Source organism: Lissotriton helveticus, chromosome 6 (genome assembly GCF_964261635.1).
Source record: "Lissotriton helveticus chromosome 6, aLisHel1.1, whole genome shotgun sequence".
In the NCBI taxonomy this organism is placed as follows: Eukaryota; Metazoa; Chordata; class Amphibia; order Caudata; family Salamandridae; genus Lissotriton; species Lissotriton helveticus.
In genome coordinates this window covers 445,710,254-445,728,800 of record NC_136067.1, presented here as the reverse complement: position 1 = coordinate 445,728,800, position 18,547 = coordinate 445,710,254, and the positions used below count along the sequence as shown (strand labels likewise).

The 18,547-nt window shown below is 44.1% G+C and overlaps 1 protein-coding gene across 1 annotated transcript in view; it reads right to left on the bottom strand.

The window, feature by feature from the left end:
* Positions 1–18,547, bottom strand: part of ALKAL2 (ALK and LTK ligand 2) — a 288,764-nt gene that overhangs the window by 73,744 nt on the left and 196,473 nt on the right. Inside the window, exon 5 of the mRNA XM_078646793.1 lies at positions 7,199–7,273. Within this exon, the coding sequence (XP_078502919.1) occupies positions 7,209–7,273 (65 nt within the window). The 3' untranslated portion in view covers positions 7,199–7,208. The remainder of the gene's footprint in view (positions 1–7,198; positions 7,274–18,547) is intronic.

The following is an 18,547-nucleotide window of genomic DNA, read 5'->3' as shown; positions in this document are numbered from 1 at the left end:
TCGTTGCTCCCCTCTCCCTCCAGGCCTCTCTCCCTCCCTCGTTGCTCCCCTCTCCCTCAAGGCCTCTCGTCCCTCCCTCGTTGCTCCCCTCTCCCTCAAGGCCTCTCGTCCCTCACTCTTCGCTCCCCTCTCCCACCAGGCCTCTCGTCCCTCCCTCGTTGCTCCCCTCTCCCTCCAGGCCTCTCTCCCTCCCTCGTTGCTCCCCTCTCCCTCAAGGCCTCTCGTCCCTCACTCGTTGCTCCCCTCTCCCACCAGGCCTCTCGTCCCTTCCTCGTTGCTCCCCTCTCCCTCAAGGCCTCTCGTCCCTCACTCTTCGCTCCCCTCTCCCACCAGGCCTCTCGTCCCTCCCTCGTTGCTCCCCTCTCCCTCCAGGCCTCTTTCCCTCCCTCGTTGCTCCCCTCTCCCTCAAGGCCTCTCGTCCCTCCCTCGTTGCTCCCCTCTCCCTCCAGGCCTCTCTCCCTCCCTCGTTGCTCCCCTCTCCCTCAAGGCCTCTCGTCCCTCACTCGTTGCTTCCCTCTCCCACCAGGCCTCTCGTCCCTTCCTCGTTGCTCCCCTCTCCCTCAAGGCCTCTCGTCCCTCACTCTTCGCTCCCCTCTCCCACCAGGCCTCTCGTCCCTTCCTCGTTGCTCCCCTCTCCCTCAAGGCCTCTCGTCCCTCACTCTTCGCTCCCCTCTCCCACCAGGCCTCTCGTCCCTCCCTCGTTGCTCCCCTCTCCCTCAAGGCCTCTCGTCCCTCACTCTTCGCTCCCCTCTCCCACCAGGCCTCTCGTCCCTCCCTCGTTGCTCCCCTCTCCCAACAGGCCTCTCGTCCCTCCCTCGTTGCTCCCCTCTCCCTCCAGGCCTCTCTCCCTCCCTCGTTGCTCCCCTCTCCCTCAAGGCCTCTCGTCCCTCACTCGTTGCTTCCCTCTCCCACCAGGCCTCTCGTCCCTTCCTCGTTGCTCCCCTCTCCCTCAAGGCCTCTCGTCCCTCACTCTTCGCTCCCCTCTCCCACCAGGCCTCTCGTCCCTTCCTCGTTGCTCCCCTCTCCCTCAAGGCCTCTCGTCCCTCACTCTTCGCTCCCCTCTCCCACCAGGCCTCTCGTCCCTCCCTCGTTGCTCCCCTCTCCCTCAAGGCCTCTCGTCCCTCACTCTTCGCTCCCCTCTCCCACCAGGCCTCTCGTCCCTCCCTCGTTGCTCCCCTCTCCCAACAGGCCTCTCGTCCCTCCCTCGTTGCTCCCCTCTCCCTCCAGGCCTCTCTCCCTCCCTCGTTGCTCCCCTCTCCCTCAAGGCCTCTCGTCCCTCACTCGTTGCTTCCCTCTCCCACCAGGCCTCTCGTCCCTTCCTCGTTGCTCCCCTCTCCCTCAAGGCCTCTCGTCCCTCACTCTTCGCTCCCCTCTCCCACCAGGCCTCTCGTCCCTTCCTCGTTGCTCCCCTCTCCCTCAAGGCCTCTCGTCCCTCACTCTTCGCTCCCCTCTCCCACCAGGCCTCTCGTCCCTCCCTCGTTGCTCCCCTCTCCCTCAAGGCCTCTCGTCCCTCACTCTTCGCTCCCCTCTCCCACCAGGCCTCTCGTCCCTCCCTCGTTGCTCCCCTCTCCCAACAGGCCTCTCGTCCCTCCCTCGTTGCTCCCCTCTCCCTCCAGGCCTCTCTCCCTCCCTCGTTGCTCCCCTCTCCCTCAAGGCCTCTCGTCCCTCACTCTTCGCTCCCCTCTCCCACCAGGCCTCTCGTCCCTCCCTCGTTGCTCCCCTCTCCCTCAAGGCCTCTCGTCCCTCACTCTTCGCTCCCCTCTCCCACCAGGCCTCTCGTCCCTCCCTCGTTGCTCCCCTCTCCCTCAAGGCCTCTCGTCCCTCACTCTTCGCTCCCCTCTCCCACCAGGCCTCTCGTCCCTCCCTCGTTGCTCCCCTCTCCCACCAGGCCTCTCGTCCCTCCCTCGTTGCTCCCCTCTCCCTCAAGGCCTCTCGTCCCTCACTCGTTGCTCCCCTCTCCCACCAGGCCTCTCGTCCCTCCCTCATTGCTCCCCTCTCCCTCCAGGCCTCTCGTCCCTTCCTCGTTGCTCCCCTCTCCCTCAAGGCCTCTCGTCCCTCACTCTTCGCTCCCCTCTCCCACCAGGCCTCTCGTCCCTCCCTCGTTGCTCCACTCTCTCTCCAGGCTTCTCATCCCTCCTTCATTGCTCTCCTCTCCCTTCATTCCTCTCGACCCTCTTCTCTACCTCCAGGCCTCTTGTCCCCCTCTCGGTGTGTGTGGCCGACCATTGCAGTTAGATAAGAGTGTTGCTGGGGCAGTTTGCGATTGTCATAATTGAGGGGTGGGGGTAAGACCAGTTTGAGAGTAGAGGCTGATATGTGTAGGGTGAAGATTGCGGTGCGGATAGTTTATTTGGGGAATCATACTTCTTGTCCTTCGAAAGTTAAAATATCCTTTAAAAATGACGTAAGGGTCAGGAGTCACGTATAGTCTAGTCCATCAGAGCGGCGGCGGGCACTTACTGGGAGGCACTGTATCTCCTGGGAGGGGTAGACACCAGTGCCCCAAATTGTTTCTTGTGTTCAGTATGTGTTCGAAGCAGGTTGACTCTAAGGCCTGTGCCCTACAAACCCTAGTTTACATGAAAATAAAAGTGCATGCAAAAATCGTGGTTCTGAAATGTGCACAGCACCCCTCAGCATGTTTCCCTCCTTTCTTGGGCACATTTAGCCTAGAAAACCTGTACCGTTTGCCCAAGCAGAAATATTCAGAAAGTGGCAAAACATTACGAAGTCAGGGTACCATGTTTGATACCGTACGCTAGGCCTCTGTCTAACCTCTCTATCTAGGAATGATGAACTAATTGTGAACCTTGGCAAATACCTCACTCCTGGTAGCAGTACTTACCTGCAACAGAATTTGCACATAAAATGAGTGTGCCTTGTAATATGGCCTTAATAATGGCTAGTCCAGGAGAGTGCAAATTGGCATGATAGTAAGGATTTGAAAATAAGGATCGGTGATTCCTCCAGGGTGATCGACCATGACTCATCTGAGGATGGGGGAGGGGTGGAGAGTGTTATCAGAAATTAATCTATGTCCATGTGTGAGGCTGCGGTACGCATTGTTGCGTACATATTCAAAGGAAATGTTGCATGGGAAGATTGTTTGATGAATAATTGCCCGCTTGTCCCTCCCTCATTGCTCTCCTCTCCCTCTAGGCTTCTCATCCACCCATGCTTTATGTGTTGGATGACCTGCTTTGGGGCCTTGATGCCCTTGGGCTAAGTTGCGCGATAAAAGACTCTATTCATTCATTCATTCATGCTGCTCTCTTCTCCCTTCACACCTTTCGTACCTCCTCTGCTCCTCCCCTCTCCCTCCAGGCTTCTCGTCCCTCCCTCATTGATCTCCTCTCCCTCTAGGCTTCTCATCCTCCCATGCTGCTCTCTTCTCCCTTCACACCTTTCGTACCCCCTCTGCTCCTCTCCTCTCCCTCCAGGCTTCTCGTCCCTCCCTCATTGATCTCCTCTCCCTCTAGGCTTCTCATCCTCCCATGCTGCTCTCTTCTCCCTTCACACCTTTCGTACCTCCTCTGCTCCTCTTTTCTCCCTCCAGGCTTCTCGTCCTTCCCTCATTGATCTCCTCTCCCTCTAGGCTTCTCATCCTCCCATGCTGCTTTCTTCTCCCTTCACAACTTTCGTACCTCCTCTGCTGCTCTCCCCTCCCTCCCCTTGCAGCTCTCTTCTCCCTTCACACCTTTCGTACCTCCTCTGCTCCTCTTTTCTCCCTCCAGGCTTCTCGTCCTTCCCTCATTGATCTCCTCTCCCTCTAGGCTTCTCATCCTCCCATGCTGCTCTCTTCTCCCTTCACACCTTTCGTACCTCCTCTGCTCCTCTCCTCTCCCTCCAGGCTTCTCGTTACTCCCTCATTGCTCTCCTCTCCCTCCAGGCTTCTCGTTACTCCCTCATTGCTCTCCTCTCCCTCCAGGCTTCTCGTCCTTCCCTCATTGATCTCCTCTCCCTCTAGGCTTCTCGTCCTCCATTGCTGCTCTCTTCTCTCTTCACACCTTTCGTACCTCCTCTGCGGCTCTCATCTCCCTCCAGGCTTTTCCTCCCTCCCTCGTTGATCCCCTCTCCCTCTGCTTAATTTGAGCCGCTGGTTGCAGCACCCAGGATAATGTGCTGCATGGATAAGTACTTATAAGGTCCCAAAGGCGAGACCAATTGCATTGCAAATGCTTGTTACTTTCTGCTATACTCAGAACACCAATGGTGCGAATTCTGCTTAAATGAAACACGGATTTGTGTAATTTGTTTTATAACCACAAAACATGAATAAGAGTGTTAATTATGGATTTGGGAGCGTTCCTTCCCTGGTGGGACAGTGCACAGGGTGGGGGAGAACCTAGAATAACAAAAAAAAGTTGTTCTCCTTTTATGAGACACCATGATTATGTTTTCTCTTTCTCTCACATAGGGGTGGGGTAATGCATAGTGGGAGGAGGGGTTTGGCACTAGATAAGATATATATCCTCTCATTGAATTCTAACCAGTTGAGAGAGAGATCGAAGAGTGTCAGCTTCTCCAGCACCTTGACTCTGCTTACTGTCAAATAATTCTACTGCCGGAAACCTATCTTACTATGCCTGAGTGGAATGGACATTTAGTAGGTTTCAAGGGATGATCTGTTCCACAAGAACATATGTATCTAGGAGTAGCCATGTGGGTGTAAAACCCGGGGAGGTGGGGGGCGGAGGGGGAGCGGTGAGTGGTTTAGAACATCAGACAGAGGATTCTGGCAGGTGGATTACTACTAGGATAAGATTTCGGTCCACTATCTGCACCATAGCGTCTTTATATGGTCTCACTGTTGATGACTCAACCTCTCTCACAATCCAATTTTCCAATATATTCACCACCTTTTATAATAGATGGGGATTTCAATACATTATTCAACATGTTGTACAGATATGCATCCCTCCCAGCCATTGACATCCCGCTGGTATGTAGAGTCTGTTTGAGAGGACGGCTATTTGACACATGGAAAGAGCAGACTGATAATAAAAGAGTTTACACATTTCTTTCAACAACATATAGACATTTTTCCATTTCTGGCAGATAGAATATTGATACAGAGTGTAGTAGAGGCAATATATATCCCCACCTCTATTTCCTAATACTCTGATATTCAGATAATAGGAGGTACTTCTTTTAGGAGCAATACTCAACAATGAACCCTGGATTTCAAATTGTTTATCAATTTCGACATGCTGCCTAAGTTTAGAGGCCAAGCCAAATGTATTTTTTAGGATAAACGTCAGTTTACCCTCACGTGCGGTGGAATGGGACTCATTTAAAGGCTTCTTAAGAAGTGTTTAACAAACACTTCTAGATGTAGATCTCAGAAGAAACGAAGATGACAGGCTGGAATGCTCTCTCTCGGAAATATTTACGAGACTTGGAGAAAACAGTTTGACTAGTGGGCTAAGTAGTTATTAGCTAACTTGATGACGGCACATTTAGGCCCTGATTTACAAATCTGTCACACAACGCAGCGTAACACCCACCGTTGCTGCGCTGGGTTGTGTGACGGAGAGAGAGAGCAGGAAAGCCACATATCTACAGAGCTATGGCACTGTCCTGCTCGCTCTCTAGCGTACAAATACGCTGCCGAGTGCCACGCACACATCTTTGCACCATACTGCAAAGGTGTCCGCCTGAGTCTAGCATAGGTTTTGTGCTGGAAGCCTACCATTCTCAGTACTAAATACTATGCTTAGACTAACTTTAAAAGTTATCCCACTTTGGTTATGTGTTGTACAGTGCAGCACATATGCAAAGTGAGAAAGGTTAGGAGAAATAAAAGCATTTCCTCTTTTTAATGTGTGCTTTTAAGTCGGGTTAACTTTTGGCACAAAACCCTGCCCACTATTGTTAGTAGATAGGGGTTCGCGCCAAAAGCCATGGGTGGGTGCCCAGGTACCACCCATAAACCACAGTATTACAAAGCAGCACTCCACACTGGTTTGCGTTGCTTTTTCTTACAAACAAACACAAATGCCAATTTGCACTGATTTACAAATCTCCAAAAGGATTTTTTATCAAGTCTGTGTCAGGTCTGCAAATCCTTTGTAAGTCTCAGCCATAGATTATAAATGCAGACCTTATTCCAAATGTTGGGAGGGGTGGAAAATGAGTAGTCTTCAGAAGTTTGAGTATGGGGAGGCCAGTGAATTTTGTTAGCCTAGAAGGGAAGAACAGATGAGACCAAGAATTATATTTGGGAACTATTGGATCCAGTCACCGCTCGTTTGTCAATGATATGGAGGAAACTGAGTATGTGGATTGTGAATTTGTTCAAATTGTTCATAAGCAGACTGTGCATTGCATAGTAAATTTGGAATAACGCAGGTCGCTGCATTGAGTTGCTCTGGTTTGGCAAAGGGGATCATGGTGTTTGGCATATTCCCATATTTACAACGAGTAAACCTGAAAATGGGCCCAATTGCAACAGAGACATAAAGAGAAATATATTTATTTTTTCTCTTTATTTCCTCTTTCTATGTATGCTGCATTCTGCAGTACCCATAGAAAGAGGAAACACCATCAATGGATTGTTTTTTGCACAAAAACAATAATGCCTGTAACGCAGGCATTGCACAATGGAGTAAGGGTGCCTGTGTTGGCACTTGGCAGCCACAAAAGTGCCAGCATACAGAGAAAGTAGGAATGTGATATGTGTAAGCAAAAAAGGCACATTCCTGCCTCCATATTTACGCAGTGCAGTAGTTTGTCTTGCTGCGTTGCGCCAAATATTAGTATGTCTGACCCATGGCCTGCTTGAGTCGGAGCAGATATGTCGCTTCTGGTCACTACATAACACAGATCCGATTTTGCCCTCTTCTAAGGCTATCATATAACTTCCACTTAGAGAGGGAGTGAGGTCGCCAAACACCATGGGGCAGTGTGTGTGCTTGTATTTAAAGTGCCATAAAGATTAATCCTTTTAAAAAAACAATTTCTATTCAGGTGTTATCCAAACACAAAGAATAATTAGGCAGACGTGTTTATACATGCACACTGTGTACACACATTTTTACGCTGAGTCAAATCAGCTAAGTTGTAATACTTGGCTCCGTGACAGAGACTGTTTCCCTGTTCCTGCTCAAGTTTCTGCTACGCATCAGCCAGTCTCATTTGTAGATTTATCCAATGCCTACCAAAAGGGTTGCCTTAAATTAAGAGAGCACTCACTTACCAAAATTGCGTCATCCGTCCATGCACATAGGGCTTACTGCCAACCGTGTGAGAAGCCTCGCACATCTTTTATAGTCTGTTATAAAAAGAAACAGTTATTTAAACAGCGACTATGGTGATGGTCACAAAAACAATATAGTTTTGTTATTTCAGCCACGAAACACTTTTAATTGATTTTTAATTCTTTTCTCTTTATTCAACTATAAACACTTTTAATTTGCTTCGTATCGGAATATATGTACAAAATCACACTACAGCTTTATTTTTATTGAGACATGGTCTGACAAGCATAACTTATTTAAATATTAATGTCTAAAAAGGTGGCTTCTAGCACGCGCGATTTGGACTCTTTTAAAAAACATTTAACTTACTCTTGGATGAACTCCTAGATCATACTTATAACGAAAGCAAAGCATTTGCAATTTTAAATAGTCTCTACATGTCAGCTGTTCGTCTAAGTAGTTCAAGCTAATTTATACCCATTTAAAGCCCACTTTACACAGTGTAATGACAACCATTTTTAGGTTTGGCTGGAATTTTATGAATGGATGCAGAAAGAATGGCAACAGCTCAGCCGCACTCGACCATCGCTTGCTGTGAAATAGTTCAGATCTTGATCAACTCACATTCATCAGCAACTGGTTGATTTGCTACTGTGGTACATACAAGGCACCTAGAGTTTGCAAATACACCAGCATATGGCAATTTCATTGGTTCCGCACTGGGATATGTAGGCATTTTTTCTGGGGTGCTGTGGAGAGAAGTGCCCAGTAAAGACGATGTTGAAGTACTCGTTATATGGGCAGCGTGGATGTTCTACATTTGGTGGTTGGTCATACTCCAAAGAATGCACAGTGTGCAGTATCCGTCAGATGAGTTGCTCTATGAAGGAGCAAAAAAAACCGCTCTTTGCTTTGGCCCTGTACTTATTTGTGTGGAGGTTCATTTTCTGCAGGCAGATCAGGGAATGCAAAAGCATTGAGTGCTTTCTTTTGCCACTGACCAGTGGATGTAAGTAGCAGGAGGGCAAGGCATTTCACTGGCACATCGCGTCATATAGCTGTGACCGTCTTGGTGCACAACCCCAAGTGCCAGCTGTAGACCATCATGGAAACAATATAGGTGCAGAGGTGGCAGCCTTTACGGGGAAGCTCACCATTAGGCAACTGGTACTATTCAGCCCAGAGAACAGAGGGAGCATTAGAGAAGGAAACAGAGATGACACCCTAGAGCCCCATCTCACTGAAATTCACTCTATTTTGAAAACACAGATTTCTATGCTCAACTCAAGAGCAGTGGTATAGCTAAACCTACTGCCACCCGGGGGGTCCCCTAATTTTGCTGCCCGGTGCAGGTAAGAGCGGGGGTGGGGGTTGCGGCCGACAGCCGGCTTGTTCATCCATCAGTGGGGATGGACACTGATGGATGACTTGTTCTCGGGGGTGTGGGATAGTGGTAGTCGACAGACACGACTTGTTTACCTCCTCTGCCTCCAAAAAGAGAGCTGCCCAGGGGCGGACTGTCCCCCCCACCCACTAGCTACACCACTGTTCAAGAGCTACCACCAAGCCGTACACATGCACTTGATTTCTCTCTACTACTTGCCTTTCACCGTGCAATGATATGGGAGCCACTTTACCACCCCATTTTATTTGAATAAAATATGTATTCCTCCATTTATTTCTACCGTTGTTCTAGGTGAATCTGTTGCTTTTAAAGAGCAGTGCACTATGTGTTTTGCTTTTTGTAAATGTTGTGCAGTGGGGTGTGTGGGTTATGGCTCTGTTCAGTGCTGCCAGGTCTGACATAGAATATAGGAGCAATCCCTACTGAATAGAAGCCCCATAAAAAGTTACAATTCCCTCAAGTGTTTATTTTGTGAGTCATTACATTGCAAGAATTACGTGGAGCGTCTTTATACCACACGTACAGTTTCAGTCTTTTACTTTGCAGGTAAGTTACTATCACTGCTGCAGCAATGTGGTCAAATAAACGGCATGCTCTGTTAGCTGGTGCTGGCACTGAGACTCGAGAAATACCTCCCACTTATCAGTCCTGGAGTGTGGCGAGTTCATCTTTTGGAGTGAGATATATATATATATATCCAACAAAATTAATTAAAGACAAAATTGACACAAATCTGGCCAAATGGTCATTAATGGGACTCATCGATGAAGCTGAAAGAAAATTCCTGACAGTACAACACCCAACAATGGCGACTGTGTACTTTCTGCCGAAAGTACACAAAGATGGGAAAAAACCACCAGGCAGACCGATACTATCGGCAAAAGGCTCATTACTGGAACCTATAGCAGAGTACATTGACTTTTTTCTAAGACCGTATGTGGCTCAATTAAGTTCCTACATTCAAGATATGAGAGATGTATTAAGAGCACTTGAGGATACACCTTGGCAATCTTCATATCATCTAATCACTATGGATGTTATCGGGCTGTATACTAATTAAATAACGAGACAGGAATACATGCTTGCAACTATTTCTTACAGGACAGACAAATGTAATACAGTGAACATAACAAGATGTTAATGACACTGATTAAGACAGTCCTTACAGACAACATATTTATGTTCGGAGAAGACCTATAACGACAAAATAGCGGGACGGCGATGGGATTTGCCCTTAGCCCCAGCTACGCGTGTCTCACCATGGGGTGGTGGGAGCAGGAGAAAGCGTGGAATATCGCCAATGAGGAATCAGTAAATAAAATCGTAAGCTGGAAAAGGTTTATTGATGACCTCTGAATAATATGGGATGGCAGCAAAGAAGAATTCGAGGAATATTTCAATGTGTTGAATAACAGTACTAATGACCTGAAATTTACTTACACCATAAGTAAAGACAGGGTTGTATTCTTCGACACTGAGATTTACATCAAGAATAATCAAATTCAAACTACATTGCATAGAAAGGTCACAGCTACGAATGCAACGCTGGAAGCAACCAGCTTTCACCAGAAATCTCTCCTAGCCAGTATCCCCTACGGGGAATTCCTACGAATCCGCAGAATTTGTAGCGAAAAAGATGAATGGGACGTACAAAGCAGCAAAGCTGGTGAAAGATTTTTGAAAAGAAAATACCCGCCAAAAATTGTATCAAAATGTTGGGAAAGAGCCAACAACAAAACACGAACTGAATGTCTGGCAAGAAAAACTTGTAAATCAGTGGCATCAATTAGAATGATAATGGATTATTCACAAGAAAGCAAACAAATTGAAAATATCTTGAGAAAAAATTGGAAAATTTTACAACTCGATACAACTGTTAAGAACCTGATGGGAAATCACCCGACTGTAACTTATAGAAGGTCGAGGAATTTGAAAGATCACATGATCCACAGCCATTTCCAAAAAAGAAAAAAAGGAGGTGATTGGCTAAAAACCAAAGGATTCGTAAAGTGTTACTCATGCAAGATGTGCCAAATAGCGAAACCCACGAAAGAAATAATTATGGCGAATAACAAAACATGGGAAATACGCCAATGTATAACATGTAAAACACCCTACACAATCTACGTAGTGGAATGCCCATGTCCTAAAAGATATGTGGGCAGTACAACGTTCGAGCTGAAGAAAAGAATCATGGAACAGATGAGAGCCACTATACACAAAGACCGATCCAACGCAGTGGCTAAGCACATGGAACAAGAACATCAGGGAGACTGGACAAAATTAAGATTCTACGGAATTGAAACAGTACCGAAAAAAGCTGCGGTGGAAATCGAGAAACAGAATTGCGCAAAAAAGAATCGCGCTATATTCTAAACATGAGGACCCTACACCCACACGGTCTAAATCAGTCGGAAGAATTATATATTCATCTACAATAATAATGTGGTGTTAATAGAGAAATTCAGATATTTGGCCAAAACAAATGACAACCATAAGGAACCGAATTAAAGCCAAAGGAAACAGATGGCATTTATGTTATAAATCCCATTAGAGGGATGCAAATTAAATGAGGTTTCAATGCCATAATTGGATACCTTATAGATGTGAACTCACAACCAATTTGGACCAAAGTGGTAAAGATTCACAAAACGAACTGCCAAAAAAAAAAAAAAAAAAGACTAAACATTGCAGTTTAAGTAAATGAACTTGGCAAACAAATATCTCAATAAGCAAAATACAAACACACTTCCACTGTAAACAAAAAAAAGTAACTTATGAACATTAAACACTACGACAAGACAGTAAACTACAATGACCAGAATTCCGAATGGCCACTCACATGACAGGAAATGAGTCATGTTGAACCTTTTAAATTACATCACTATACAGAGACTGTTGATCGTGAACAAGGTGTGCTGCAACACCGAAACGCGTTGATCCAGAAACGTGATCAACCCCCTAATTTAATAAATATGTTAATTTAATAAACACCTCTTCAAAGAAATCGCCCTGGAGTGCGGCCCGTTTTTTCCTCGTATGGGGAAGAGTGAGTGATATATATATATATATACTTGCAGCCCATAAAGAAACCATTGGGCACTTTGAAGGATGCAAAAGGCTTTTTCCCTTGCGGAAAATGCAAAGCCTGTGTATCGAGTATGAGGACATTGACATATCAGGTCCCAGGTATGAAAAATGGGAGGAGGATAACAAAATTTATGTCATGTCACACAGATTTGGCAGTTTATTACCTAATGTGTCCTTGCATGCTACGGTACGTTGGGAGTACCATCAATCCTGTCAAGCTGAGGGTTTTGGAACACATGCGGGCCATTGTAAATAAAGATTTTACATACCCGGTGGCCCGACATTTCTCTCTAAAACACAACAGTGACAGGAATCTTCTCAGATACCTTTGTTTGGACCAAGTAGCAGAAAATCCGAGAGGGGGCAATAGATTGCTCACACTCAGGAGACTAGAGTCTCGTTATATCATAGACCTGGAGACCAAAGCACCTGGAGGCCTAAATATGGGAGAAGAACTGGCCTCACATTTGGGTTAACAATGTGTACTTCTGTGTTATGAAATTTATCTGAGCTGTATATTGAGTTTCCCCCATTGAATGAAATGCTAATGCCGTGTCTTTAGCAATGTTCCGAGTGTTTTTGTCTTTTGTTCATATTAATGAATGACGCTACTATTAGCAACATTTAGTTAGATGAATTTGCTTCAGTTTTTTAATTGCACCAAAGTTGTGGCAGTCCTAGTGGGCTGCAATTGCCGATCCACGGCAAGATTTTGTCCGACTTAATCACAGTATAATTTTGTGTTCTGTTCGGGAGTTGAGTTTTTCTTTAAAATGCATAGTTATTCCAGCCATGAAATGTATTAATATTTTGCATAATATTTTGGATTGGTTTATGAGACTTTGCTTTTGCCGATACACGGCAGTAATTTGGTGTTCTGAAACTGGTAGCAACGTATGTGAAATTGTGAAGTAAATATACACTACAAGATGGCGCCCAAAGCTGCGTAAATGAATTGGTCCCTTGTTTGTTTCTACTCATGTTGTGCAAACATTGAAAATGATGCCGCGCACTGAATGTCAGATGTGAACATTGAGAAAGGGAGGGCTCTCCCGAAACGCGTCTGTTATCTTTGAAATAAACCGCCCTGCTGAGTGATTTTGCCGTGCTCGAGAGTGCTTATTTATCCTATGACCCGGCTGGGTATTTCGTAGGTTTTGGAGCTGTGATATATATATATATATATACATAAATTTACAGAAAAAAGTGACATTACATTCTAATTAGCTACGTAATAAGACCTTAACTTATACAAAAAAGAACGGCAAGAAATTCCCTAAAAAGACAAAGGTTAAAGTAACATTATAGTTAGGTGACCGAATGAGGCGAGGACTAATGTAACACTGAAATTCACCAGTTATAGTTTAGTTATTTAATAAACTAACTTACTCTGTAAGTGGGTCACCCTAGAGTGTACATTATTTAATAATGTGCAACACCTCAACATAGCACGAGCAGTTCAGCAAACACACATTCAGACTTTACTAGCTAGCTTCTTTGAATTATGGCTCTGCAAACCACATCTTGAGTGCTCATCCTTTACCATGTTTAACATACTCACAGCACCTCTAACTTTATTGGTGGGTAAACAGTGCAAAGGCTGTGCTCAGCGCGGTGTGGGTGACTGCGGCAGCGTTGGGTGCAGGGCCTGGCGAGAGGCCATGCCTTTTGGTCAATCCCCACTGTGCACTGCCATAGGCTGGCTTCCTGTGGGGAGGTTGGGGCAGAGCTTGGCTGGAGGACGGGTACTGCAACCTAACTTCTCTGCGCGGGTGCCCACAGCAGGGTTGGATATAGGGCATGACCAGAGCCCTTGCACAGTCTGACAGCCATGGTGCAGGGCATAGGGCATAGCTGGAAACCCTGCAGCCAAACCTCAGTTGCCCATGGTGTAAGGCAGTGATCAGCAGGGAAATTGGCTGAACATGATAAATAAAAAAACAAAAATGCACTGAAAAACCAAAGGTAAAATTGATATTATAGTTAGGTATGGTAATAAGATCTTCCCTTATGTTAAAACCCCACAGGAAAGACAAAACCAGAGGTTGAAGTGACACAATGACACAATAAATTGGTACCGTAACAAGAGCATACTATAATTTAAAAAAAGACTGGAATCTGTGGGATCCGAGGACCTATTATACTGCCATTTTGGGTACCCGGCTCAACTCATGTGTCCTCAGATCACCGTATGTTGCTGTGTAGTGACTATCCGATTTAGAGCTACTGTTTGAGCAGTGTCTCAGGCCAAGGCAAGCAGCACCTCTTTGATGTCATCCTTCTTCACTGAGATTGTGGCAACAAAGATCAGTGTGTATGCGGAAGTATCCAGAATCAATCTCCTCTGATAGAACACTGCACCCAACATTCCTTTTCCTAGGCATTCTTCATAATGATCTCAAACGCATCCCTATAACTACATCTCTGCACACAGAAGGTCCATACAGAGGCCCAAAAGAGGTTGATGCACCAGTTTGTCTGAAAATGTGCTGCTTCTAGCACATATATGAACTCAGAAACATTAAAGTTAGAGCATGAGCTGTAGAGAGTACAACTCAGAAACATGAAATGGCAATCGCTGCTCTCTATTTCCCAGTCTTTGCTGAAGGCAGCACAGTTTCAATAAAAACAGGTGCAGAGACCCATTCTGAGCCTCCACACTAAAGTAGGACATGTTCAAAATGCAGCTCTAGGATCACCAAGTTCAACTTTGATTCCTACTTCCTGTATGTCAAAATGAAGCTTGGCACTTATGATGCTGAAGCAAAGCCTGACAATTTGCAATGCATACCTGGGACTGCACTTGATAGAAACATTTTAAGCTGTGCTTGTTCTTTTCCCCAAAATTTAAAATGCACTTGAACTGTGCACAGAACACAAAGGTAAAGTGTCTTGTGCAATTCTCATACATGCCCAGCAGGAACACAGTCACACAATACTTCCTTTCTGGGGGACCACAAAGTCACTTTCCGACAGCCTTTTCGTGGGGGTCGCACTGCCATGGAAAGGCTGCCAGAACTTGACATCCACAGGTACAACCTCCATTGTAGTGAATAGGCTACGACAGTCACGGCCCTGCCTGATGCGCCCCAACCGCCGGTATCCTAATCCAGTGGTTGGACTGCTGCCTCAGGTGTTGGACGGACAGCCACCGATGGCCTGTTGGTGGCGATCTGCCTGACATCATAGTTAGGTCACTAGTCCCATAAATACAATTCATTCACAGTGTGCACTGTCCATGCAAATGACCAAATACATTATGCAAGTTATAACGTTTCTTTTCCACCCCAGCTGCTTCTTCACTGAACAGAACACTTTGTTGTCACCAAGGACTCTATAGATAACAGTATGAATACAAAGAACAGGGCAATATGATACTGGCTCTCAAAAACAGAGCACCAAACACTCCATGAAATATCTCATATTCTAAGCAGGTAGTTATATCTTTTTTAGTACCTATGAAATTGTAATGATAAACTATTTTTAATAGTAAAGTCAGATTTTTTAATACAATTTTGAAAATGCAATTTTTTGAAACCTAATTAAAAAATATCTAGAACCTCTGGTCTAGACACCATGGGTACTACAGAGTCCCTATTGAGGGTTTCTTTCCTATGTAACACAATTAACTATCGATTCTAATGGTAATTCTAATAATGATAAAAAACAAATAATATTAAGTAGGTATGCAGCTGTTAGAACATACAGCGTATACACATCAAATTATATTAGTCCAATAGAATGCTGTAAGGACAACGTAGTTGTTGATAATTCATCCAATTGAATGGTGTTCTTTTATTTCCTTGAAGATTGGCTAATCGTTTCGACCCAATCCACAAACAAAATACATAATTTTAACTATGAAAATAGAAAAATCAACTGATATTTAAGAGTTTTACAATTTAGACCCTCATATTGTGAGTGATCGCTAGATCAAGAACAAATAGGATTCAAATCATATGCTTACAGTCAAACCCATGAATTATGGAAAAAAATAAAAAGATCTTAGAGCCTAGCCCATTTCAAACTCCTATTCACTCCATCTACCAATTAAACTTGTACCACCAAAGAAAGACTTGAATCTGATGAGTTATACATTGTGCAAAAATAAAATGGCCAAAAGTGCTCTCCTTCGTGCAGAAAATGTATAGTAACCACGTGATCTTTAAATTGTGTAACCACATGAATTATGAGCTGGTGAGAAACTTATGTCATTCTGTTAATATGTCGGAACAAGGAACAACTCTCTAACCTTTTCGCAATCTTAGTTTAACAAGTATAGTGAGTGTGAAGCTGTAGTTCTAAAACATCTGGAATCCTGGCTGATAAAAAATAAATGAACAAGCCAAAGAAAATCATAAAATTATACAGAGTCTGGTCAAATAGTCAAATCCAGAGTGTTGTCGCTAAAGTATCCCATTCATCAGAATTGCAAACTCTTTGGTTGTACTAACCTTGGTATTCCTGAAGCAAAGGCTTTATGCGAGCCAATTTCGTGCTAGTACCATCAGTGAACCAAACGCGAGCGCGCCGTAGTATAGAGGTTACATGAAATCATGCGGAGTAAAAAATATGTCCCGACGTGAAAGGGCAAAGAAAAGGGAAAACAGACTTTCTGAAAAAGATATTCTATCCAAAGTAACATAAAGTTTTCAAGATAAAACATTTGTTGCTGGCAAATAAATAAATAAATATGTAAATGTTCTTATTTAGAGATGACTTACAAAAGTAATTTTATTACAACATGTCAGTTTATATTATCGTCAGTCCAAAACCTTAACAAGACTAATGCAGAAACCTCTAGTTCATGAGCTATAGTTGTAATGCAAAATTAAGCAGGATGATAGAACGTTCACTGTCGCAGAAATCTTTTCACTCGATAAGACATTGTGACCCAAAACATGTTAAAATCAAGCATTCTGGCAATATTGCGCTCTGTAATTTGAGCAAACCTTTTACTGTGTCTCTTTTCCAACATTATATAAAGTTTAAGGTTTAATAATAACAATTTACAAATGTGAATATTAGTTTTAGGAGAAATAGAAAAAATTTGGTCGTTAGACATGGAATTTCTTATACAGTTATTACTATGCCGACATTATCTTTTTAACCCCTTCAGTGCTAATGACAAGGGTAACTCGTCATGTAGGGCCCATTGATTTCAATGGAAAGTCAATGGACCTACATGCACACCCCTTAGCAGCCAAGTGGTTAAATCAAACTCATCAATTTGGCTCGATCGAGTTGTTGTACTCGTTGTATTGCTCGATCCAATACCTCTTCTGGATATCTTTGTTGTAAAAATTGAGTTTTGAAATACTGTGTTGTTGAAATGCATTCCTCTGTATCCGATGTATTGAGTTTTATCCTTGTAAATTGTGAAAATGGAAGATGTTGTTTTAGAGACGCTGGATGAAAGCCGCTGTTGAGTGACTATTATGTCTGTCAGTAGCTTTTTTTTAGAAACCTTTGTTTGAAATCCTGTCTCGATAATCATGATTTCAACATCCAAATAAGTGATATTGTTTTATTCAATTCTGTGTGTGAACTTTATCCTAGAATTCTTTAAATTAAGATCTTCCAGCAAATTCTCTGGATCCCGTTTATGGCCCCTCCAAATTAGGAGGATGTCGTCAATGTATCGCGGATACATAATGAGTTGTTGGGTCCAGTTTTCTTTATTAAGAATATGTTCTGATTCAAACTTAAACATGAAAAGATTGGCATAGCTATGAGCGCCTGAGAATCTCATTAATGTTCCATTAATCTGAAGATAGTAAGATTGATCTTAATCAAAGTAAGTATAATAAAGACAAAAGTGTAAAAATTCTAGTAAAAATATTTTATTCGCTTTCATTGCTGGTGCTCTTAGCAGTGCCCACTCCGTGGCTTCAAATCCTTCTTCATGTGGGAATGCGATATACAGGCCTATTACATCCATAGTCCAAAACCAAATTTCTTCAGGTTGAGAAATTGAAACATCTCTTCACAGCTTCAATAGGTGAGTTGTATCTTGCAAATAAGATTGACTCGCTTGTACCACTGGTTGCCAAAAATAGTTCAAATATTGACCTAGTGGTTCATGAACAGACCCAAATCCTGGGACAATGGGCCTAAAAGGGGGGTCGAGAAGATCTTTGTGTATCTTAGGAAGCATGTACGATCTGGTTCGTCTTGCGTACTATAAGTAAGAATCATTTCATTTTATCACTTATCTAATCTATCTCCAAAGCTCTTATTCGATTTGAGGACAGATCTTCCAAAAATGCTGATGTAGGATCTTATGGTAGTGGTAAATATGTCATGTCATCCTTCACATGTTCTTCCACCTTCCATATATGGAAGGAAAAGTCCATGACCACTAAGGCCCCACCCTTGTCTGCTGGTAGAAATGTCAAGAGCTCATTATTCCTCAAAGCCTGTAAGGCAGATTTTTCTTTATTCATCAAGTTAGTTATCTTTGATGAATGGTTCAAAAGTTTTTACAAATCTTTTTTAACCAGTGCCTCAAAAGTGGCAATCGTTTTGTGGGGAGTTGGAGAAATGAACGTGCTCTTAGGATTGAATTCTAAGTATCTCAGTTCAACTTGTTTGGTAGAAGTCTTCTCCATGTTCTCAAAAAAATAACATAAGCGTAGTTTTCTCGTAAATTTTCTTGTAAATTTGTATAGTGCTATCTCTTAGAAACCTGACGTTTTCCTTCCCTTTTGAGCCTGTAGCCTCGTAGGGGTCACATGACTGGGTCTAACTGACAGTTAGACTTTATGAATTTCTCCCAGGCAGTCACACAGTAGAGCTATTAGGTGTGTCTAAATGGGCCATCTGCTAGCAGGATGGGGGGGCTGCACAGAGC